The sequence below is a fragment of the Podarcis vaucheri genome (assembly GCF_965113315.1).
Source record: "Podarcis vaucheri genome assembly, chromosome: 8".
Classification (NCBI taxonomy): Eukaryota; Metazoa; Chordata; class Lepidosauria; order Squamata; family Lacertidae; genus Podarcis; species Podarcis vaucheri.
The window spans coordinates 72517712-72542913 of NC_138766.1; the positions used below are offsets into that span (position 1 = coordinate 72517712).

Sequence of the window (25202 nt, forward strand, 5' to 3'; positions counted from 1 at the left end):
TGGGAGCCCAGCCCAGGTTTTGAGATTCTTGATCCTGATTGGTCTCTCTGAGCAAGGACACCATTTGTCAGATTGTTCACCTTAGGAAATGGCAAGATTCTGAAACTTCCCATTTGTTGATTCTAGATCATCTTGTTAATTGACGTGAAGATTCTACTTCATTTTGCCCTGCTCCTAAAACCCATGTCTTCTTTTTTTAACTCAACAGATTATTGTGTGGGGAGACTATGGACGCATGGATCACAAATCCTTTATGGGAGTGGCACAGATACTTTTAGACGAACTGGAATTGTCCAATATGGTGATTGGCTGGTTCAAACTTTTCCCCCCTTCATCCCTAGTAGATCCAACTTTAGCCCCTCTTACGAGAAGGGCTTCCCAGTCGTCTCTTGAAAGTTCAACAGGACCTTCTTATGCTCGTTCATAGCAGCTGTGAAACTGTTGTCATAGCAACCAGCGTTACAAAAAAAATTTAACAGGTCGCAAACCCTGGTAACACTGCATGCTTAATGTTGTGTCTTCGGAGCCTGTTTCTAGGGCTACAAAAGCGATCCTGTGTTCTCAGAGGAAGTTGCACACATTGTGCTCTAAAGGAAGTCCTCAGGTGAAGGAGTGGAGCTGGAAAGAACTGAATGGTTTGGAGTTCAGTGACACTCAAGTTTTAGTCCAATCTGAAGCCATGGATTAAACTCAAAGAATCAAGCTGTCTCATGCAACAAGAATCCCTTTCAATGCCACATCTATTTTCTTGCTCCCTTTTCTTTATCTGCCCCTTCTCCTCGTCCCCACCCAAGCCTGGTTATGCCACAGAAATATGGAGCTACCCAAAGAAGCTATGCCGCAATCGGAAGGAGGGAAGAAAAGAGCCATTAAAGGAACGCCAGCTGTTATAGCAGTTATTTGCAGCAGAGGAACCTTGCCTTATCAGAAAGGTTGAAGTCTTATAGTGGCAGGCTTCATAACTCCAGCTACTGCTGGAGTCAACTCCAGTGCGTGGACTCTGAAAAATAAAATTCTGTGGCTATACTGTACTGTATGAAATTAAAGAAACTTTTTTGCATGGACACAGATTATGCTGAACACTTAAATTATTTTCTTGGGGCTGCAACTTGCAAAAAAAAAAAAAGAATAAATCAGCCATTTTCAACAATTTATATTATTTTTAAAAATAAATTTCACTAGTGCATGGTTTTAAAAGGGAGAGAATGCAACAGGGTGGTAAGACACACCAAGTTTATCATTCTTTAAACCAATCATGGTCTGTGTTTTGGCAGACATAAATGAAAAATAAATAATTTCTAGCAAATATTTAAAATTACGTTTATGTGACAAGAAATAAGTGTAATATATTAAATTTATTTAAATGTAAAAGGTACAAGCCTTGTAAAGTTCAACGATATGTGCAAATTGTATACTTCTTTTCCCCTTCTTGTCTACACCTCCCTCCTTTTGCTCTCTCATTCCCTTCCTACCTCCCAGGATGATCATTATACTCTGAAAACGCTACTTTTTGACTTAACTACTCTCATGCCCCATATTTGGTTCAGGGTTGCAGATGATTCTGCATTTCTGAAATCTTTGAGAGGAAAAGAATATTGTTTGAGAACTTTTTTCAAGCATGTTGAAAAGAATTTTGCAACATGGCTTGGGGAGTACATTACAATAATTCAGCATGTATTTGATAAAAAATTTGAACTTTTTGCAGTTTATTGTACAGTGCATGGAAACTTATTTTCTTTTTTTGTCACCTTCAAATTAAATTCTACAGCAAAATACTGGAATCATGTGGCCATTTGTAAAATGTCTTCAATAAATTTGTTTTCAGCACCAGCATCATTCATTCAAAGGTTGAACTATCATTTCTGGATGGTCTTAAAGAAATACAAGATGTTAGTCTTGCTAAATATCAGCATCTTATAATTTGCACTGAGCCAAACAAATTATTACCCATTTAGGGTCACAATAAATAGCAAATAAGCTGTTCTGTTCAGTTTTTATAAACTATGTGATGGCAAATCAGTGAATATCAGCCTGACATTAAAAGTCACAATTCAAACTACAATCCCGCATCTGTCTTTCAATTAGTGGTATTTACATGCCCTAAGTGATGGCAGGATTTCACCTGCTGATTTTTAAACGCCTTAAATAAAGTACATGCAATTTACTAATTTTTTGACACCATCACCAAGAGCCTAAATGCAGATACCACAGGTATCTGAAGAAACATACACATCTGTCTCCTATGTATCAGATAATTTAGTACCACTGGAAGGAGGGGTGGAAAGGTGGGGGTATTCTAAGTCCTGACCTCTTATTATTTCCTGATGAAAGGGAATGTAACTTGTTAATGTTCAAGTCTATCATCCTTTTCTCTGTGTCTTTAGATGCCTTTAATACATACCTATTGTTTAATGTCTAAGTGTTGCAATAATATTTGAATATACACTGTTTAAATTAAGGCCATGCACACAAGTACTCTGATTTTGTATGAAAAATCTGTAGTGTTATCCCAAAATGTACATGCATCACAGGATGGCAAAAGTAAAAAAAATAGGTGTCCCTTCTAAGGCCTTTTCTTTTATATGGTACAATTTGACATAAATCAAAATTATGAGCACAGTCCTATCAAGTACTTTCACGAACCATGCGCAAGCACCATGGACACGGATGCTAAAATGCCTGGTGATTTGCACACATGCAGCTATTTAGAATTCCCTCCGTATACCAGTGGGGAAAAACTCTGGTATGGAGATGCTTCTCTTCTGAAATGAAGGGAGAAGCACTTGCTGATGGGATTTCCATGCATCCACAAGAAATTACTAGAGTGGAACGACTGCTCCCCCGCCAAACTTACACGTATTAAGTTAAAGAAGATTGGTAAAATTTTGGTGATTAAATTATTTCATTCACCTGTATATGGCAACCCATGAATGCTAAAGACATACCTTTGCATTATCCTTTAGGAGTAAAACCATTTTTTAAGACGTATGACTCTCTTCCTGATACTGTGACATGCAGTCAATGCATTCTTTTATGCATATTCCTATTATTAAATTATTTCTATTTGAGACAAGAAGGACATGACCGTATGGAAAGTCTGTACATACCTGGTCATTATGCAGTATTTATTTTAAAAGTTGATTGTATTTTTTTAAGATATTCACATGTCTGCAACTCTACTTATAATTTAGTCATGTAAATAGCACTCTTCCAGTGACCACAGCTGTCTTGTACATAGTCTGTTTTAAAAGTAAAGGGAATTGACATTGGGGGAGAAAAGGGCAGATTAGGCCTGTTAATGAACACCAACTAATGTAAATCAAATTCATTCTGGTGATGGTATTTAACACTTTAAATAAAACATTTTCTTTACAGAATTTGTAAGTGATTCTTTTTCTCATCTCCCCCACCCTGCAGAAAAAAAAAGACGTTCATGATCTTGGAAAGCTAAAGAACATTGACTTGAAATTTTGCAGGAACATTTCCTGTGCAAGACCCATTGAAGTGGGCGGGAGCACTGATGACACCATTCTCATTTTGTGGAGCTTGTGAAGTCAATTCTTTGGTATCTGTACCTTTTCAAAGGTTGCTGTAAAGCAGTGTTTCCCAAGCTTGGGTCTTGAGCTGTTTTTGGACTACGATTCCCATCATCCCTGACCACTGGTCCCGCTAGCTAGGTATGATGGAAGTTGTAGTCCAACAAAAGCTGGCACCCCAAGTTTGGGAAACACTGATCTAAAGTCTTGAAATATCAGCATGTGTTATTCGTGAGATGGTGATTCTTCAGTCGTGTGGCAGTTTCTTTAAAGTGCAGACATAACTGCAGAGACTTGGTCTTGGAACTAATGACAGTGATGTGGAAGGCTCATTAAATAAACTCACAAATTATTTCTAATATGTACAGCTTAATAAAGCTCTAAGCCTTAATAAGCATATTTGTGCAATAATTGGGATAACTAAACAGCATGCGCAGAGACCCAAAGAACAAACTTGGAGCTGATTAAAAACTTCCATGCCTGTCAAATCAGCTAAAGCCTTACTGTTCTGTGTATAAATTTACACAATGTGATGGAAGAGAATGCAGCATGTGACTAGAAGCAGCATGCATAATACAGCCTACCTAGAGTCATGGCAGTGTGGGTTTAGTTGTAAGTGTTTTAAGAACATGTTTAGTGACCTTGTTTTGCTTCTATGGAAGCGGCAACCTTCCTATTGTTATTCAATCAGATACAGCAGGCTGGAAGCTAAATAATATCTTACTGTTTCATGCATAAGTGAACACCCTTCTAGAGCAACACATTTGTGTGTTGATCAGGCAGTTACTGCTATCCCCATCTCAGCAGTATTCCTAGATAAATTCTTATGTCAGACTGCTACATATGCTGCTTAGGCATCTATAGGCTAGATCAGCAAGGATTTTGCTACTGAATATTTTTGAAACACTGATCTTGTATGGAATTGCTGGTCATAATTACAACAACAACAACAACAACAACAACAATTCAAATCAGATGGTGAACTACAGAAGACTGTTGAAATACATATTCTAGCGGGCATTTAGCTGAATTCTGATTTTATTATTTTAACTGATTATTTTCATCGTATTGAGTTTTTCACCGTAGAAACAAACACAATAAAATTAATAACAGTACTAGGACAGTTAAAAGTTAATAGCTGCTAGAGGGCCCATCTGCCTATTTCCAAAGGCAGCACAGGAGGAAACGGAAGGAACCCGAACTGGTTTTGGTGTTACTGGTGTGATGGCTAACTGTTGTTTGAGTCTCTTGGCCTGCACTGAAATAGATCCATCCCAATCCCTGACACTGACAGGCCCAGCAGACATGCCCTCCTGCTATCCACGCATTTGGAGCACATCAGAAAGGGCTTTGGGGACACTGAGGTATACATACACAGAGCTCCTGGCAAGGAAGGTCCCTGGCCCATTCTGGCGAGCAGGGGAGCTCTGCACACATACATCAGGACATGGGCGTGGTGAAGCTTCTCACCCCAGCCAAATGCTCAGGCAGTGGGAGTTGTGGCTGCTGTGCAGATTGCCAGTGTAGTGGAGCTAGTCTACATGACAAGTCCCCTCATGCATGCCTTCAATGAGTTAGGGGGCCTGCACCTTAACTGTGGTTTTATTATTTTAACGAATATGCAGTGACAATGGCAACCTTTTTATTTACGGGTCTGGTACATCGCAAGCTATTGTGCCGTCAATTAGGACAGCAATTGTTTGATTTTGCATGCATTTCCTTTTTGTTGGATAACACTGCAGTAGAGTGAACTTGGCTAACTGTGCAGTAAGTGATTCTGCTGCCATTTAATTCATGAAAACAAGTAGAATTCTGCAGCTGCCGCCAACAGCTGAAATTACAAACGGGGGGGGGACAAACTCCCCCAATAACAGGAATCGGCAGAGGCAACTCTGACACAGCCTCGTGAAGCCTGTTCTTCCAACCTACTTCTGCTGCGTCATTTGTCAATTTGTCATGCCCAGATGTCAATGAGTCACAGCTAGCAGCTTCAACTGACCTATTTTTGCCTTTGTCACGCTGCAGGATCCATATGAACGACGCGAAAGGGTTCAATGCAGTTCTGTAGCCGTCATTGCTAAGGATAAATGTGAGTATACCTTTAAGGGCGCCTCCCATAGGTCGTTTAGGAAGTTAGGCCCAAGCAGCAGGCAGGCCTGGAAGCAGAGAGAGAAGGCAGCTAAAGGAGAGAAGGGCTGCTATAAGCAGTTCTGTAATAAAACCCTTTCTCCTTCAACTCCTCTGACCTGCTCAACATTAAACAGAGGACATCGCAACCATACGCTCATCAAACATCAAGTGACTGCACCGTGTGACTGTGGGTGGCAAAAATGTATTGTGTGGTAAGACTACTGAATGTATAGATCCATCCAAAGAGAAGCCGATTTCAAATACAATAAAATTAGGTCTAATTTAATAGGGAGACTGAGGGGACCAACCTAAGGAATTGACCTTGAGTGGATTCCCCCAACTACCTTGACCTCACCAGAAGTCACGGGCTGAAGAAAGCTTTCTGTGGGAAGTTGTTGGGGGCCGCATTCAAGTAGCGGGTGTGCCCAGATCCAAAAGTGATCGGGTGCTTTAGAATTGTGATTGCACTTTATATTTTGTTGGTTTTTAATTTGAACAGTTCTGAGGACATACTTAACAGGGGGATATAGAAATGTCTATACAGTGGTACCTCGGGTTACAGACGCTTCAGCTTACAGACTCTGCTAAGCCAGAAATAGTACCTCGGGTTAAGAACTTTACCTCAGGATGAGAACAGAAATTGTGCAGCGGCAACACCGCAGCAGTGGGAGGCCCCATTAGCTAATGTGGTGCCTCAGGTTAAGAACGGTTTCAGGTTAAGAACGGACCTCCAGAACAAATTAAGTTCTTCACCTGAGGTACCACTATATAAGTAAATGTGAGTGTGATCAGGCCCTCACACAGCCATGCACCCTTAAAACAATCACACAATCTCTCTCACTAAGGCAAACCCAGAGAGCTATTTCCGCTGAAACAGGCATGCCCCAGTTTCACCTTCCCTTTACCCCTGACCTTTTTTTTTTTGTAAAATAAAAGCAAAGGGTTTTGAAACACCTCACCAAGCCCCAGCAGAAGAATGCAAATGTGAATTTCAAGTCCTGCCTTACATCTATTCAAAGCCTCAAACCTCAAAATGCAGTTCAATCCTGAAAAACAGCATGCCCATATTTGCAAAACTCATGGATGACTTTGGGCATATTGGCAAGAAACACAAATCTACTTCTCAGCCTAGTCGTTCCACTCCCCATGTTATTGCAAAGAACACTTTTTTTTGCACACACTTTGTACAACATCAAACAGCTGGTGGTCAGCCGGGGATCTAGAGTAGAACCCAGGTTTCATCCACTGTCTCTGGCTCACATACCAGGGCTTTCCCACCTCATAATATATGTGTGTTGTCTTTGCTTCAAAGCTGGGGTTTTCAGAAGTGTGAAAAATTTGCTCTGCTGAATATCTGATTGTAAAGCAGGAAATCGTTACAGCAAAATCCATGCTTCAGATGACCTCTGAAACACAAGGCCCAGCTTAGAAATGGGAATGCAGAAGCGTGATTGAGATTCCTAGCTGAAATTTTCATCATTCTGAACATTCAGACCAGCTCTTTCTGCAATAACATATTTGGGTTTACCAGCATATTATTTACGGGCCTCATACGTTGAGCTTATGCCTACTAACACAGCTTGACTCCAAGCAGAAAGAATGCAGTCATTAAAGAAAAATATAGCATAAGCATGTGCTGTGGAATTAAATGCTAAGCAGGGAGGGAAGCAAAATCCTGTTTCAAGTGCCTTGCTGAAGAGGTTTCTTTCATCAGTAAATGCAGCAGAAAGGGTGCTTGCCAGGACCCTTATCTCATTTACCTGGAAGTAACTGACATTGATTTCAGTGTCAGGAATCCTGTTTACAGATTATATAGCTTCATGTGGCCTGATCCTTAGAGTTTGAAGATTATGAGGCTGTGGAATGGGCCTGTCTGTCTTCTGCTTTAGGCTGTGGACCAGATTAAAAAAACAGATTCTACAGTGTCCTGCTCAAAATTCAATAAACACGAGAAGAATTAGGTAGTGACTTAGTTCAAGAACAAGGAATGTTAATAACTTCTCTACGTGACTGTTGCGCTCATCTGATGAAGTCCTCCTGATAGTTATGGATGTAAGCTGGCATTGTTTAACTGTATACCACTTATGCCTAAATCAAAATATTGTTTTAAAAGATATATCCCACTTGTATTGAATCTTCTCCTTAAGAATCAATTTCCTCTCCTTTTTTGTTTTTGTTCTGCCTAGAGTCCTTCAGTACAATTATTTTTTATGATCATCTTTCAATTTCAGTTTTCATATTTTTGTTCTAGTGTTCTAATCAATATAGAATCTATATCTCTTATCTTAACAACCACATTCTCTTCAAATTGCTTAAATTGGTCATTTAAAGATTAAAATTGTCATTAACCATTCCTTAATATCACTAGTGATTCGTGTAGATACTTCCAGATCAACCAACCCTTTTCTCCAAAGGCTTCTACTGGAGATTCTGTAAGATAAAGCCTGTTCTTTTGAGATATATAAACTCCAAGCTGAAAAATACTATCCTTATAGATAGGTTAAAGGTAAAGGGACCCCTGACCATTAGGTCCAGTCGTGGCAGACTCTGGGGTTGCAGTGCTCATCTCGCTTTATTGGCCGAGGTTAGAGACCTATATATTAAACACTGAGCTGCATTTATTTATCACATTGACCTGGTAAGAATGAAATTCATTATCATTTCCACAGAGTATAATAAACTTTAATATGAAGAAAGATTGGCATAGATATAATTTTGAATTCATTGTTAGCCTCTGGGGGAAAAAAAATACTAAGAGGCAAATATAATCACCCCAAGTCTAGTTCTTGTTTAGCTTAACAAAAAAACTTATATGAGTGAATGAATGAATACGTAATTATGGGAGAAAAGCAGGGGACCTGCATACAATCTAGTCTAGAAGCAGAAAGCAATGGATAGTCAATAGCTTTTTTATATAAATAAACTTCCTTCATGGCATGGCAGGGGATCCAGTTTGACCCGTGAGGCCATTTTCATCAAGCCACACCCACCTGCTCATCAGCTGTCACCACTGGGCTAGAAACACCCTCCCATTACTCCTGCACTTCATTAATACATTCAGGTTGACCAATTTATCAGCACCGTGGTCCTGCAGCCTCTCCACTACTCTGTACCCCTTTCCCACAGGGGTTCTTAAGTCCTCTGTCGTGATAGCACAAAAAGACAGCAATGTGTTTTACTGAGGCTGAAAACATTTCAGGTTGAAGATTCTTGCTTGGGGCAACTGAAACTTATTACCTGAAAGCAAATGCTTTATACAGCCGTATTACTGACTTGCTGAAATAAGGCAACCCAGAGGGAACCTCCTAGCTCTGGTTTGACAAGCTGAAAGACATTCCTGCTAGCAGGTTCTGGCAGTAATCTGAAGGGAAGCTAGGGGCTTTCTGCTTGCTACTTTCAGCCTGAGATCCAGACTGACCAACAGAAGGGCGCACAGGAATCTGGCCACAGAAGACCTTTGTGTCGTCCACATAGGCACATTCATGTCTGGCTATGGATGCTGCCTATCCATATTACGTTCCTTTCATTGGAAAGCATAGTCAGACACACATCTGAGAGCAGGAAAGGCAGTGTGGATTGAACACCCCACCCACCAGACATGGTCATGGTTCTGCACTTATAAGCTTCTGCTCTGCAGGAGTTCTCATTGTCTCTCATCCCATTCATACAATGGAGAGAAACAGATGATGCTTTAGCAAAGGAAGGGCAATGATAGGATGCTCGCCCTGTAACAGAACGTAAGAATTGCCTGTTGGATCAGCCTAGTGGTCCATCTAGCCCAGCATCAAGAAGACTTCAGGTATTTCATTGGTACTAGTTACAGGTAGGTAGCCATGTTGGTCTGCCATAGTAAAAAATAAATTAAAAAAATCCTTCCAGTAGCACCTTAGAGACCAACTAAGTTTGTTATTGCATGCACACAAAAGCTTAGACGAATAACAAACTTAGTTGGTCTCTAAGGTGCTACTGGAATGAATTTTTTTATTTTGTTTCATTGGTACTATTATAAATGGGCAAAACTTCACCACTTTGTTTCCAGGGAGGCAATATAGAGGAGGATAGCGGGGAAGAAAAATTATATAATAGGGGCCAGGACTCAAAACTCAGGTGAGTGACGAAGCAGAACCACCAGCTTCAGCAAGTTGGCAACAAGGCAAATGACTCACAGCTGGAGGTTTTTTTGCACAAAGCCTTGATCACTGGTAATTCTGCCCATGAAAGGTACAGCAGGAGCCAATTAATCAGACAAGCCAATTATTAGGTGGCTGGGAGTCACCTGAAACAAGAGGCAGCAGATTCTGATAGAGATTCTACAGGAACTTTTAAAAGGGATTTTTAGCTGCTCCTTTTCTTTTAGCCTAATTTGTGGTAAGGTCATTGGGGGAAATGATGAGGGATGCTGCACACCAGGGGTCAGAGTTGATGGTGGCATAGAAATTCTTTAGTTTCCTTTTCCTTCGCCAGTGATAATAACTTTTCAAAGACTAAATAAATTCTTATTCAGGTTCCATGTGGTACTAAGGAAGACTGCCACCTGAAGTTTGAAAAAAGGATCACCCCTGACCAGAGGCATATTTAAGGTAAGCCAGGTCTTTTAACTGGAATTGAAACAAAATTTAATGCATATATGCATACTTTTTAATGCTTTATTATGCTGAAGGGGCAAAGACAGATTTAATGTATGATTTAACTGCGCCCTTTTACCTGGGGCAGAGCTGATTTTCTGGACCCTGGAAAACTTCTTGTTAGTATACCTTGCATTTTTCGGGATTCTCCATGATTTCTGGAAGTTAAATTTGTGAGTGGCAAATAGATACTGTGCAGAACTGGGCACAGTTCAGAGTTTGCGGGCTCTACATTGTGCTTTTTAAAAATGGAACCCTGGCATCTAGGTGCAACCAGTTTGGTGCCCAGTTCAAGGTGCTCAGCTCACATTTGTGTTTAAACACTAAACCATGAAATGATTTAGGAAGCAATCCTATGGCAAGATCCACTGATTTGAGTAGCTTAGGGTGCAGCAGGTGTCCAGCTCAGCTGGCATTAAGTTCCCAGCTCTGGCCCAGCTGAAGATTGCCATTGTACCCAGCTCAGTTCAGCCAAAGCTGGCTAATCTGAGGCCCCTGTAAATCCAAAAAAGGGGTGTGTGCACCGGAGGCCAGAACAGAGAGGGAATACTCAGTCTGGATCCTAAGCCTGTTCAGTTCAGTCACATGACCTGGCAACTGGGCATAGAACACTTACTTTAAATGCTTGTTTTCCCTTTGCCAGGCTTAGGCAGAGCTGAATGGGAGTTTGGATCTGGTGTAGCTTCATGCTGGTTTAATTTACATTGGTTTGCTTTACAGCAGCTTCTTGTGCGCAGGATTGCTCCCTCAGCCCCAAATAAGACCACCTTCTTTCCTAAAGACACTCTTGGCTTTTAGGAGTATCTGTGGGAACCCTCTTGGTAGTTCCCAGATAAAAGCACAGAGGATTGCAACCTTACTACACAGCCCTAACCGTGTCTACTCAAAAGTAAGTTACACTGAGTGCAATTGGAGTTTCTCCCAGGAAACCAGGCACAGGACTGCAGGACTCAGAGTAGACCTATTGAAATTAATGGACCGAATTAGTCATGTTACTCTGAGTAGAAAGTAGTTGAATACCACCCTTGAGTTGCAATGTTAACCCCACTTACCTGGAAGTAAGCCCATTCAGTTAAATGAGGCATATGAAGAGACGTGGTTAGGATTGCAGCCTGTCTTTGTTGCAGTTGTGGAGAAAGACTTCAGAAGATTAAAGCAAACGTTAGACATAAACGATAAAGCCTCTTCTACACCCCCTACTGAGTGTTTTTGAAAGTAATTAAAGAGAGGCTGCTGTTTACTTGCTTTATTCTTACTCAACTTGGTTTGTACCTTCAGCAGCTTGATTTGCCATTGTGCCTATTTTGCAGCCATTCGTTTGACATTTGTATACAGCTGGAACGGTGCCTCTGTGAAATAGGTGTGCAGAGTTCTGTACAAGATGCACGTCTTGTGTAACATCCAATTACAGTGCAAGTTCCCATACAAGATGGGGAGTGAGAAAGGGGAAATGCCAGAGGTGGCTTTTATGCAGCTTGTTGTACAACTAGAGTCCATTAGCTAATGTGGAGGAGGAGGAAATCTGCTACATGTCAGTCACTGGCCAGGGTATAGTATATAATCCCCAAGCAATCTAATTTGTGGCATTTCCTACAAGCCTGCAGACAATAAAAGAAGAGGACCGAAATGTCCTCCATGTGGGCTTCCTTCCATCAGTTTAATGCATTAAATTAACAATAATAATAATAATGGTTATAATTGTGATGTTCAGCACCTTGGCAGACAGGAAGCGAACAAGTCTATCACTGATAGCCAGTCAGTTTTTGCAGCCTGGCTGTTTTGCTTTTGAAACAATGCAAGGGACATACAAGCCGAGACCTCTCAACCTTGGCCTAGGGAAGTAGATATATGCTTCACAAACAAATACAAAGAAGTGATTCTCATCCCAGACCTGGGAACAGGGAGACTGTGGAACCCAGAAGACATGGGAGATCTGTACCTGGGTCTCTGGCTTTTTGTTCATTTTAAAATTGGCACAGGGAGCTCTTAATCTGAGGACAGAGCAGGCATGCAGGATAGTAAGAAGCAGTCTGAGAGTAACTGGTTGCTCATACCAAATAAGCTTGGCTCAAATCTGAGATATGATAGGACCATGTGGAATCTATTGAGTCCTCATGCCACCTAACTGCTGAACTGGTAGCTGCCTGCAGTATAATACCATCTTTAGTCCAACAGCACTGTGCAACAGAAAGTGGAACTGGCAACTCCCTCTTGTTGGTATGAGAAAAGATAACATGGTAGATTCTTTTATTCTTGAGCTCTATGGTAGAGAGCTTCCACTCTACCCTTTCCCTTTTTGCCGTGGGTGTTTGTGACGGGGGGGAGGAGGGGTTGGTTGTTTTGTGTCCCCCCCCCCACCATTGTGTTATGGAAGGACAAACATTAACAAAAATCTCTGAAAGGTTTCAGACCATATGTCTGGCATTCACCACAGCCAAGTCAGATCCTGTATAAAAGCTGTGAAATTCAGCCTTGGGGTTCTTCAGTGGACAAATAAAATCTGTGTGTCTTTCTGATGCTTTACTCTGTCATTGCTAAATGCACAAATAAAGCAATCTGTTAAGACATTATTTCTGAAACGTATTACCCCATTCAATACATTGAATTGCCATAGTCTCTTTTTGCTTCTCTTCAGCACCATGCCATGGTGTGTGAGGTTCAGTCATACGTTGGCAGCCTGTAGTTACACATTATAGACTTTGCCCCTTTCTGGGGAACCTATGCTTCTAGCAGGTGTTTCTGTGGATTCTCACCCAATTCGGTAGGCAGACACTGGTGGAATGGGAGGCTGAGGAACCTTGCTGCTCTTCCGAGAGCTCTTGGGCCAAAGAGCAAGTTAACTGATGAAAAGAAACCCTTGGGCATATTTAGATTCTTGTGGCATCTTTAAGAGTGACAGAAGCATAATATGGCACAAGCTTTCTTGGATCGCACTCCACATCATCGGATGCATGAAGTACAATCCTAAACTGGCAGGCATATGTACACACATGGTTGGAGGAACAGAAAGAAGGGAGGTATGAGAAAAACAAAATGCCATAGTTGCAGTGAGAGTAAAAGAAGGTTGTGTTGGTGGTAACACACACAACCTGGCATGCATAAGCTCAGCAAGATGTCCTTTATTAAAAAAAAAGTATAAATCATACTTTTTTGCTTATATGCTGCTCTGCTCTGCCCCACTTTGTCTTGCAAATTGTTCTGCAGATTTGAAGCTTCTCTCACCCTACCTGCGGGGTTAGCCTGTCAGCTGCATTTACTCCAATGCTCTGAAAGCACCACTTAGCACATTTCTATTAGTTTAGAACTGTAAAAGTGCTTCTATAAACATTTTAGAATGGCACATCACAAGAGCTGTAGTGCATTCACCGGCTGAGCTGAGCTGACCCTTTCAAAACCTACCCCGAAACCTGCTTCCAGAATGTCTCTATTTTTGGGTGGGATTCAGTCACATACTGTCAAATTCAGGTTGAGCAATTAGAGCTCATTGGAAGATCTTGTGCAACAAACCGACTTCCCCAAAAGATCAGACTTTTTACAGTGAGAAAAGTTACAAGAAAATGCACTGGGAAAGTGTGAGATAACTGCAGGGTCATCCAGCCTTCCCACAAATAAATCAGATTAAAAGCTCTTTAAACAGTAGTATAATCTGCCTGCAAACAAACTGGGATGAATGCTCAATAAACAGGGCATCGAGAAGTGCCCTAGCAAGGAGATTGTTGATCAGCACAGAGCAACCAGCTGTTTTCAGGTCACCATGCTGTGGTCGTAATAGATTTAGCCTTTTAGCAGGCAGAAAAGGACTGAGAGGAAAGGAAGACAGGCTGGCTGGCTATATTGCAGTAGTCCGCAGCTGGGAATCAGTGGACCAAATCAGCCCCTATGTCTTTCTAAGCTAGTGGCTATTGTGCTTTCAGATCCCAGTCAGCCAGGAAACATAGGTTGCTTCCTGAAGTTTCTCTTTCTCTTTTTGGACATGCAGATTAGCAAGATAAGACCTTTTGGGTCTCGTGCAGCTAGGAACGTATCAGCAAAAACAAGTGAGTGGTGGAGAAGAATGATGTGGCCCCTGCCTGACACCCAGTGTGATGCAGAGCTCAGGATGCAGTAAGTTCAAATCTCGCTAGGATGCAATTGTCACCAAATAGCTCTGGACTGGCTACTATCTCTAACCTAGCTTACCTTACGGGGCTGCTGTGAGAATAATGGGAGAGGTTGCCAGTGACCTTTTGGAGTGACCACACAAATGGAATGGTAATAACAATACACATAAATGCCGCTGTGGACTAGGGCACATGGTGTGGTGTTGTGTTTCAAAGGTGTGGAGTTAACAGTCTGGATTTATGGTATTAACTTCTCAGTGCCTCTGAAGCTGGAAAGGGCCTTGGCCCTCCTGGCCCTCTGAGAGCAGCTGCTTTTCAGGGCTCTGCTTGCTCTGCCTGCGGTGATGGAGTTAGGCTCTCCCCCTTGTCCTTGGAGAGGCTTGTGTTTTGCACCGGGGGAGTAATTGATATTATTGCCAATCCTGACGCACTGCAAAGCGAAAACAACACCCTGGCAATGCTTGCTTGCCTGCCTTAAATGCTGTTATCTAACAACAATGCTTCCAAATCCCACAGCCGGCCTCTTCTTTTAACACGTGCAGCGCTATCTGACTGTCTCTGTGTCGGTTTGCAGCAGTCACACTCCCAGGCACATGCGGAGGAGCTGCTGCTGTGTGCTGCGGAGGTTTCGGCTCTGCTTATGTATTGCTCTGAATGTAGCACGCCATTAAAAAAGGAAGGGGGAGAGAGCGGCAGATGCAGTCGGGATGCTCAGCTGTGCAGGGCTTTGCGAAGAAGCCCAGGCTGCCTTTTCCAGGTGCCTTAAAGCCCTTTGAGATAATCACGGGCTTTAACACTTCACATGTCTGCTGCTTCCTAGAAGGATGTATTGCCCTCAAATCTTCATCTGAACTCAGAACACTTTGCAGTGTCTACATACACACATGGGTCACCACAGGGAGCAGGGCCAGAGGGCCAGTCCTCCTGCCCTGGATGAACCATAATCCCCACATCCCCAATTTTCATTATCAAAAAAAGACTAAGTTTGTGGTATTTGTAGAGCCTGAGATATGAAGCAAAATGTACAGGCACTATTCTATTTTATTTTTTTTTGGGTGCGAAACTAGCCTTCTCTCTCCTTTCAGTGTTTGTACCCAACCTCCGAAAATTTCCTGTAGATATACATGCACACAGCTGCCAAAACGATTCACCTGTCTCATTGCTTGGACTACATATTGCTCTTCCTTAAATCCCTACCCTTCCATCCTCTCCCAATCCCAGCCAGTGACTTGTGCTCATGCAGCTCCTCCACTCTCACCAATCTTGAAAGCCTCGCTGCTAGCACAGGTTTAATTAGCCAGGCTGCTTAGGAGCACAGGAAGCTACCTTATACCAAGCCATACCAAGCATAGGAAGCTACCTTATACCAAGTCCATCTTGCCAGAGTTATCTACACTGACTGGTGATGGCTTTTCAGGGTTTCAGACAGGGAGCCTCTTCCAGCTCTGCATGGAGATGGCAGGGATTGCACCTGACTGAGACCTTCTGCATACAAAAGCTCTGTCACTGAGCTGCAGCTCTTCCCCGACTTACATCTGGCGGTCCTGCTCTTAGAGTGCATGCTTAGTTCAGAGATGGGTTAAAGAAAAGTGTGTGCTTAGTTCTTCTGTATCATTGTTATTAAATAGGGCAATGCTGCTTGTATCATACAACTTAAAAACCACTGTCCGTGGAACATTGTTTTAGAGTGTCATCTATGCCACCCTTGCCCGGGGTCACAGCCTCCAAATGTCTGAGGTTGCAATTGTATCAACTCCAGCCAACATAGTCTGACCTATGCTTTCACCCAGACTCATTTAGGATATAATTTTTCAGCTGCAGTGAAAGATTTTAGATGGTTTGCACTGCATGGGAAGCCTTTACCAGAACATCCATCTCCAACCTTCTCTCCATATGTTTTAGACTACAAATCCCATCACCTATTGGCCCTGCAGGCAGGAACTGATGGGGGATTGAGTCCAACCCATATGCAGGGCATCAGGCTGAAGAAGGCTGTGCTAGAACATATATTACATAGACACAATGACAGCTGTGGCAGCCTAACATGCCATCCACCTCATGCTGATTCTCTAGTGCAGCAGTTCTCAACCTGTGGGTTCCCAGATGTTGTTGGACTAAAACTCCCATCACCCCTGAGCTCTGGCCCTGCTAGCTAGGGGTGATGGGAGTTGTAGTTCAACAACATCTGGGGACTCACAGGTTGAGAAAGGCTGCTCTAGCGGTTTAGGCTGCCTTCTGAAAGTGCACGATTATGCATGTCGGAAAAATTAAAAACTTGGGGAGAATGTAGTGGCATCTTAATATTTAGCTGCAAAACAATTGTAAAAATGTTCCCGTGGTATGAATCAGCATTCAGCACTGTGCAGACTGGCAAACACATTCTGTTCTGCTTCCCAGGCAGTTACTTGACCTTAATTAACTCTAGCATTTGCTCTGAAAACAGGCTGTGGAACACTCACTTTGGCACAAAGAAATTACAAGCATGTCTGGCTGCGATTCCTGAAAGATGGCGCATGCTTGGGTTTCTGTCAACACCTGAGATCAGTCATCACTTGTAGGTATTCAGTGATTGCGAGCACGACTGAATGTTTATAGAATATTTCATAAACATCTATTATTGTTGTTGTTGTTATTATTATTATTATTATTATTATTACCCTCATTTTATTTCTAGACCACCCTGACAATTGCAAGACAGTACACAGAAATACATAAAGTAAGAATAAATACCACACACGCTTAAAATATCATAAAGTACATCATGCAGCAGACATAATCTCAACACACTCTGTATATAATGTATGCTATACAGTACTACATAAATTTCATCTTAAACCCTTCAGATGGCAACAGAAAGAGAACAGGGGATAAAGTGTACCTTCAATGGGAGAGCATTCCACAGTGGGGTTCTTATTTCAGAGAAAGCCCTGCTCTGTGTCAGTGCCCGGGTGAAATCTCCCTTCACCACCAGCAGCCCCCACCATGGATCTTAAAGGCCAGGTTGTAGCATATTGAGAGAGGCAGCTCATCAAGTATTTGGGTCCTGGACCATTCAAGGCTTTATACGCTGAAGCCCAAACCTAAAATTGAGCACAGTAAGCACATAAGCAACTATTTATGGAGACGATGATGAGCGAAAGACACTGTCCCTGGCAACCCTGAGATTGCTGGTTGAGAAAAGAACATGAGAAGAGCCTAATGGATCAGACCTGTGCTGGCCCCGGGGGTAACCCGAGAAACGTGGTCCAGGACCGGTCCAAAACCCAAAGGTACCATTAGGAGGCAGTCCGACAGGGCCAAGGCAGAACACGAGGCAGTAAACCAGGCAAGGACAGGTACAGGACTCAGGCAGGATCTAGCATACAGCAATGTTGCTCCCGCAACCTGGGGCAGGGTCCGACAGCCTTTTATCTTTGTGGGGGTAGTGGCCGGTCCTGATTCCCCGGTGACTCACCTCCCATTTTCACCCGAAGGCGAGCACTCCTCCTGCGAGTACTCGGGTCTCTCCTTCTCTCAGACCTTAGTCTCTGCAGCTTGGGAGACATCGGTGGGTTACTAGACCCAGAGGCCGCCTCAGCCTCCCCTGACCAAACCGGTAGTGGAGCAACTATAAGTGATGTCCCAGCTGACGCAACGAGGTAATCCCCGCATCTGGAGCCAGGGCAGGCTCAGGCCCCTGACTCGGCCCAGCTGGTGTTTGTTGCAGGGGAACCTGTCAGACTGGGGCTCCTTTGGATCAGGCCCCAGACATAGTTCAGATGATGCCTGAGGCAAAGGATCCAGTGCAGACGGAGACTCCTCTGGTTCCGAGTCCGAGCCTGAGTCCCAGGCCATCACAAGACCAATGGCATGTCTAGTCCAGCATCCCGTTCACACAGTCGCCAAGAAACATGCAAGCAGGATTCGAGCACAAGAGCGTGGCTTCCAGCAACTGGTATTCAGAAGCATTGATGCCTCCAAATGTGGACGCAGAGCATCTCCATAATGGTCCATAGCCATTGATGGCCCTCTCCTCCATGAATTTGTCTAACCCTCTTTTAAAGCCATCTAGGTTGGTGGCCACCCACCACCTCCTGTGGGACCAGGTTTTTCTGGTCACGATTCACTGCAAAGCTGCTCTGCACAAGCCCCAAATGGATGGCAGGCTGTGGCTTCACAATGTCAGGCCGTGGAAAGCTCTCTTTCAGAAGGTTTGTGCAGGCCCTTCTATCCCTGCTTTCAGATTTTATTTTTTTGAAACAGATGTGCTTTTCATGCAGGCTGATTCCCCAGAGCTTTGTTTTATAATGCTACTGTTTTAATAGGCATGTTTGCATTTTCCCGCCCTGAAAAAGGTCAATGCTTTGTGTGTGTTCCAAATGAACTTTCACGAGGCTAGGAAAGCTTGCTGAGAATCACCCACTCTGCCTTGCCTCTACCTCCACCAAAACCATAAGGACTTACCTTTGCAGGTAAAGGACAAAAAGAGAGGTGGTGTGTCACTGGAAGGGAGAGGCAGAGGCGGCAGTAAGCAGGATCTGGGCAGACACAGCCCTACTCACAGCAAGTCTTTCCCAGATGCTCACAACAAGCTTTGAATTAGTTAGTTGTTTTAAAGCCAACTTTTAAAAAATATTTCATTTATGCTTATGATGCCTTTGGAGGAGGGGCCCACGTGGAGCCCAAAAGCAGTATATAAATAATGTATCTAAATGGCTTGTCCCATTGGTATTATTATTTTTTTGAGGGTCTGAAGCATGGCTAGATTTGGCCCCACACCCCTCCTTGCAACAAATGATAAATGCAAGTAAGATATCTAAGAAAGGAGGCAGGAACACCTGGGGGAGGATCAAAATGAATTTTTCCACTAATTGCTTTCTTGCATCAGTTGGCTCAGCCCTTCACTTTTCTAATATGGTCAAGTGGGCAGCTGTACTGCATGACACGGGCTGTCACTGATAAGGCTAGCGGCAATCCCTGTCATTGCAGAGGCTTGAAAACAGTGGTTTCTGGGAACTGCTACAGGCTGTATCTGGTTCACATGTTAACATTTATTAGTTATGAGCTCCCACCCCAAAATGGTAAAGAAGTGCCTGCATGTCAGACAAAATGGCGGGATATAAGTGAAATAAGTAAATGTGTGATCTGGCCACAATATGGTTTGGTATCCTGGCTCCAGGGAATGGCCAGAATCCACATTCTGTGACCCATGATGAACTAACCACGATGGCTATGTTATACCTCTGCTGTTGGGGCTGTACACCTCTGAGTGCCAATTGGTGTGAATCACAAGTGTGGGGAGCACTGTTGGACATGGTTCCTGCCTGCCAACTTCCCTTAGAGATCTGGTTGGCTACTGTGAAAACAGGATACTGGACTTAGATGGGCCTGTGGCCTGATCCAGCAGGGCTCTCCTTATGTTATTATGACACTGCTCTATAGCTTAGATAAAAGGTAAAGGGACCCCTGACCATTAGGTCCAGTCATGACCGACTCGGGTTGCGGCGCTCATCTCGCTTTATTGACCGAGGGAGCCGGCGTACAACTTCCGGGTCATGTGGCCAGCATGACTAAGCTGCTTCTGGCGAACCAGAGCAGCGCATGGAAACGCTGTTTACCTTCCTGCTGGAGCGGTACCTATTTATCTACTTGCACTTGGACGTGCTTTCGAACTGCAGGGACTGAGCAACGGGAGCTCACCCCGTTATGGGGATTCGAACCGCCAACCTTCTGATCGGCAAGTCCTAGGCTCTGTGGTTTAACCCACAGCACTACCCGTGTCCCATAGCTTAGGTAGGTGGTGAATTTAAGGAATATGACTGTTCTTATACAGAGGCCTGGAGGGTATTTTAAGATATTTGTTCCTGCTATTTTAAAAAAGGAAGCACTGTAATGAGTGGATACTGGCTTTCTTTAAAAAAAAAAAATAACCCAAAGGGTAGGCAATAGTGGTTAGAGTGGTTGGCAAGCAGCAACAACCAGGACTTATTGCAAGCATTTTAATTTATTAAACGGAACATTGGCTGTTGACTTAAACAGGAGCAAGATTGTGCTCATCAATTGGAGGTTAGCAGAGGTTGGCTATTCAGCTAATAGAGGAATCTTCTCAGCACGCCAGGAAAGTCCTTCCAGGACTGACATTGCAGCACAAATACTGGAAAATGCAAAGTGTCCAGCAACCTTCGATGTTCCAGACAGTGCTTTGCTGGAAACAATATTTCAGTGCAAGCCAGCCAAGTAGCTATACTAATGACAGGTAATGGTTGGGATGAGGGCCTGAGCAGAGCATTTAGCTATGCATTTCAATACTAGCAACCAATCTGATTGCTGGCATTACTTCGATTTTTTTTGTTAATTAAAAAATAACTAACATTTCAGACGGCTTGGGTATTGACTAGAGAATTTAGATTGGATATAGTCTTCTTCATTATTTACATTATTTATATTATATACTGTGGCGCCATCCATTCTGACTCATATTCTTCCAGTTCCTTAGCCCATCCACCATCCAGAGCCAAGGGGGAAGGCCATAGCTCAGTGGTGGAGCACCTGTCTTGAATGAAGAAGGGTGCAAGTTCAATACCCAATATCTCCAGGTAGGGCTGAGAGAGACTCCTGTTGAAAACCCTGGAGAGTCACTGTCAGTGTAGACAAAACTAAGTTAAATGAGCCAATGGTCTGACTTGGTATGAGGCAGTTTCCTATCTTCCTTTGTGCACAGTGTGAGATTCAAAATGGTTGTGGAGCCAGTTACATACATCTCCTGTAAGTCATCTTTCTTATTCTTTGGCAATCAGTTGTAGCCGAGTAAGATTGTCTTCCATGAACACGGTCTTAACAGTAGGTGACTGTGGAGGCCAATTCTGGATCCACACATCCTTCCACAGTAGGGGCATAGGTTTCCGGGTGAGAGTTGATCACAATAAGGATTTGCCAAACGTGTCTTCCTCTTAGCACATTTCTCCCTATTGTCCTGAGTTTGAGCATCTTCAAAGTCCATGACGCCTTTGGTAAAGCCTGTTCTCCAACTGGAGAACTTGCAGGCCAGTGTTTGCCATTCAATTGTCGGTGTTTATACTACATTTTTTAAGAGTTGCCTTGAGAGAGTCTTTAAACCTCTTTTGTTGACCACTAGCGTTACACTTTCCATATTTAATTTGGCCGGACCAAAGTAGCTACTTTGGAAGATGATAATCAGGCATCTGAACAACATGACCAGTCCAAGTTGAGATGATAGTATATAACAGTACAAACCTACCTATAAGTTACAACTGTTCATGAATCCTAACTGTCTAATGTGAGAGACTGAAATGCTTAGGCAGTGGAACTTTGCTAGCTGTTTTCTCTGCCGCAATCTGCTGTTGAAGAGGCTAGCAATGTATTTCAACAGAATCCTGACCTATCTCTTTGGCAGTGGAAGCTGCTGTAACAAACAAATGAAACTTTGTTTTTCTCTCCTCCTCCTCCATTTGTTCATACCCATTGGATCCTGGCCCCCACCTGCAATTTGTCCATAAGTGCAGCCTTTAAAGTCTGCTTTTTTGAGAGTGGTGGAGGAGGGAGTAATAGCTGTTATTATGAAAGATCATCTGTATCCCATGTGAGCATTAACAATACCACAGTCCCTTAAATGCACTTCCTTTTTTATGATACATCACATTTGCAGAGCTAGGAAAGCAGAACTCTTGGTGTGATTGTTCCAAATCACTAGCAATAACCTTCTGGAAACAGGAAGTTGTCTTTAGCCTTGGTTTTCTGCTTGGTTACTCACTTGGGCATTTCCAGACACTGCTTGAGCTCCACAATGTGTAGAGTTTGGAAATATTCATGGAAACAGTTTGTGAACTGGTACAGGATGAGTCCAGGATGAGTTGTGGAGTTCATTCCTGTCAGGGCCGGCCCTACCATCAGGAAGTGTAAGGCAGGAGCCTCAGGCAGCATGTGCTGAACAACCTGCCCCGAACCTAACCTGCTGCTCTGGTTGGCCACAATGAGAGCAGGATGCTGGACTACATGCCGGTATGCTTGTGCCTAGAATGCAAAGGAGGTGCCATCTTTTATTTGCCTCAAGCAGCAAAATGTCATGGTCCAGCCCTGATTGCTGTAATAGTAGCACATGGCTGCCTCAGTTGAGGGTCTTATCCTTCATGGCAATGCAGTTGTAGACCAACAAGTCCCTCTCATTTCTAGAAGCTTTTTGTTAGAAAGGTTGGCTCTACAATATCCCAACCACCGCCAGAAATATATACATATAAAATACAGGACCAATTCCGCATTCAGTACTAGACCACTTCTGTCGCTGCTGCTGCCACCATTAATGCCATATGTGAAGCAACAGTCATTAGTTGCTTCAGACTTCTTGTGAAGACGCCCTTTTGTCCTGGGCTTTCCCTGACCCTGTATTTGGGGTTTCTGAGCAGAACTGATAGGGTTGAATTGGATTCCCATCTTCACTTATTCAATTTATTTCTCAGGTTTTACTCTGTCGAAACTCTATTAAGTGCATTCATCAAAACCACCCATTCTGTTTTCTTCTTTCCATCAGAGATTACATAAGCATTGATGGAAATGCTGGTCGATACATATGAAAGCTAGGACATTGGTGGGCAGGTGCTGAGCGCTATTTATGAAAAGTCTCATAAGGAGATTTATATCTCAGCTACTTAACTAATAGAAGACTCATTCAAACTTGGATTAGTGAAGAAAAAACCTTCCCCGAGCTTTCAGTCAAATTGATTATCTTTCTTTGAGTGTGCAATAACCCATACTCTAAATATTTTAATCTTAATTTCCTATACTGGAGTTGGTTTGTAACAAGATCTGTTCCAAAATACGACTTTTGTGAACTCATGTCTTCTTTCTTCTTTGGCAATCACTCGTAGCCCAGTAAGATTGTCTTCCATAACAGTGAGTCTGTAAGTGACTGTGGGGGCCAGTTCTCGGTCCACACGTCCTAACTCATGTACTCTTTATTCAATTTACAGAAGTTAGAAGTACTCCTTGCATATTTTAAAAATTTTTTTCTAAGGCCACCACACAAATGCACACCCTAGTGTGCACAGTCTCTCTGGGCGTAATTGTGCTCAATGTATTGTGCTGTGGTCAGTGTTGACAATAATGAGCTAAGTGATCTGACCCTGGTATAAAACAGCTTCCTGTGTTTTATACTGGGATGTCCTGGGATGTCTATTTGTATGCACATCCCACTTACCCTAGGTCCAATTCCACAGGGAGAGGGGACTTGGAGAAAGCATATTTTAGGGTCAGATCAGATGATGATAATCCTTTCCTTGCTTAGGATCTGACTGCTGCCTAGTAGCAATCTCACTTGCCCAGTGACACCATGAAGTGAGCAGCAATGAGAAGCTGAATGGCAAATGATCCCTGGGAGACAGTGATGCTTGGCAGTGACGCCACTCCTGCCAACACAATTCCCTTACTTTTACACCATCCCTAAACTGCAAAGATGCAATCCACCTTGCAGCTTAAAGGATCACAGTGGAATTAGGTTTCCTTTTAGCCTAAATGCCAGCTCTTTGCTGCCAGAATTTGTTGGTAGCAAAGAGGGGAGAAGCAGTCTGCATTTACGGCACTTCTCCCCCTTAGTTTTGAGGAGGCTATTTTCTTTATTAATTATTTTTTCCCCATACCTAATGCCATACTTGCAGTATGTAGAAAACCTGGTCTGGCCTTTCCACTGTTTCCCAGTGCTGTGCATTCAGATTTTGAAAATGGGACTAATGATAGACAACACACAAGCAACTTGGAACCAGGTTGCCTAAGTGACTGCCTTGCCCTTTATATCCCAGCCCAGCAACTTCTCTCCTCAAATGGAGCACTGCTGAGAGTACCATATGCTCCAGGGGGTGTGCTTAGCTTATAAAACTGGGCTTTTAGTGCTGTAGCTCCAGCCCACTGGAATAAGCGGCTAGCATCATGATCTTTAAGTGCCTACTGAAGACGCTTGTTTAAGGGGGCTTTTCCTGAGGTATGACCCAGTCATTTTGTACATCTGCAGGGGGAAAAAAAGGTTTTATTGCTTTTATACTTTTACTGGGTTTTATCCAGTGCTGCTGTTTCACGCACACAACAGACCTCCGTTCATGCAATGATACTTTCCCCACGTCTCCCCACAGCCTCTTCTGCACCCTCAAAATCTGCTCTAGAGGATTGGGAGCTCCCTTTGGAACAGATTTTTGGGGGGCAGAGGAGATAGCTTTGCATAGCACTGGATGTGACCCTTTATTTTTTTTAGAACGTGGAGATTTTGTGTTTTATTTCATATTTACCCTGTATACATTTTGATGGCTTCAGGATGTGAAGTGGTCTATATATTTGTAAAATAAAGAAGTACTTTAGTGAGAATAAATATAGCAAAGAAGGATGGTTCAGTCCTGGCACCAGGAAATAAATGGGAGGATCTTGTTCATTTTGCATTTATATCCCATCAAAGTGGAATGCATAGTTCTCTGCTTCCCACCTTTATCCTCACAACAGCCCTGTGAGGTGGGTTAGATTCAAAGACAGTGAATGAGCTAAGGTCCCCCAGTGAGCTTCACAGCTGAGTGGCGATTTGAGCCCCTAGTCCAACATTCTAATCACTATACCACACTGGCTCTTAAATAATAAGAATTATTGGTTCCTTAACAATTTTCAGTTGACATAAAATTTTAACCTAAAGCAATGGTTTTTACAATCCACTTTGCATCTGTTTCTCCTGAATCCTTTAAAAAGCATTTGGGGTTGTTCCAGAATTTCTAGTTGTCACCTTTAATTCTGCATGGAAAAGAGGGCATCTTCTTTTTATTTGCTCATGTTAGCGCACAACTTTA

The 25202-nt window shown here is 43.0% G+C and overlaps 2 protein-coding genes across 26 annotated transcripts in view; both read left to right on the forward strand.

The window, feature by feature from the left end:
* The window catches only part of RIMS2 (regulating synaptic membrane exocytosis 2), a 372071-nt gene extending 368694 nt beyond the window's left edge, over window positions 1–3377 (forward strand). For all 25 annotated transcript variants that reach the window (XM_082235402.1, XM_082235412.1, XM_082235413.1 and 22 more), the window contains one exon: window positions 209–3377. In XM_082235402.1, coding sequence (XP_082091528.1) covers window positions 209–427 — 219 coding nt within the window. In that variant the 3' untranslated portion in view covers window positions 428–3377. The remainder of the gene's footprint in view (window positions 1–208) is intronic.
* A 2072-nt stretch (window positions 3378–5449) lies between these two features.
* DCSTAMP (dendrocyte expressed seven transmembrane protein) overlaps window positions 5450–25202 on the forward strand; it is a 51573-nt gene continuing 31820 nt past the window's right edge. Inside the window, exons 1-4 of the mRNA XM_082235758.1 lie at window positions 5450–5625; window positions 10171–10246; window positions 14271–14395; window positions 16835–16945. The gene's annotated coding sequence lies outside the window, so the exon portion shown is untranslated. The remainder of the gene's footprint in view (window positions 5626–10170; window positions 10247–14270; window positions 14396–16834; window positions 16946–25202) is intronic.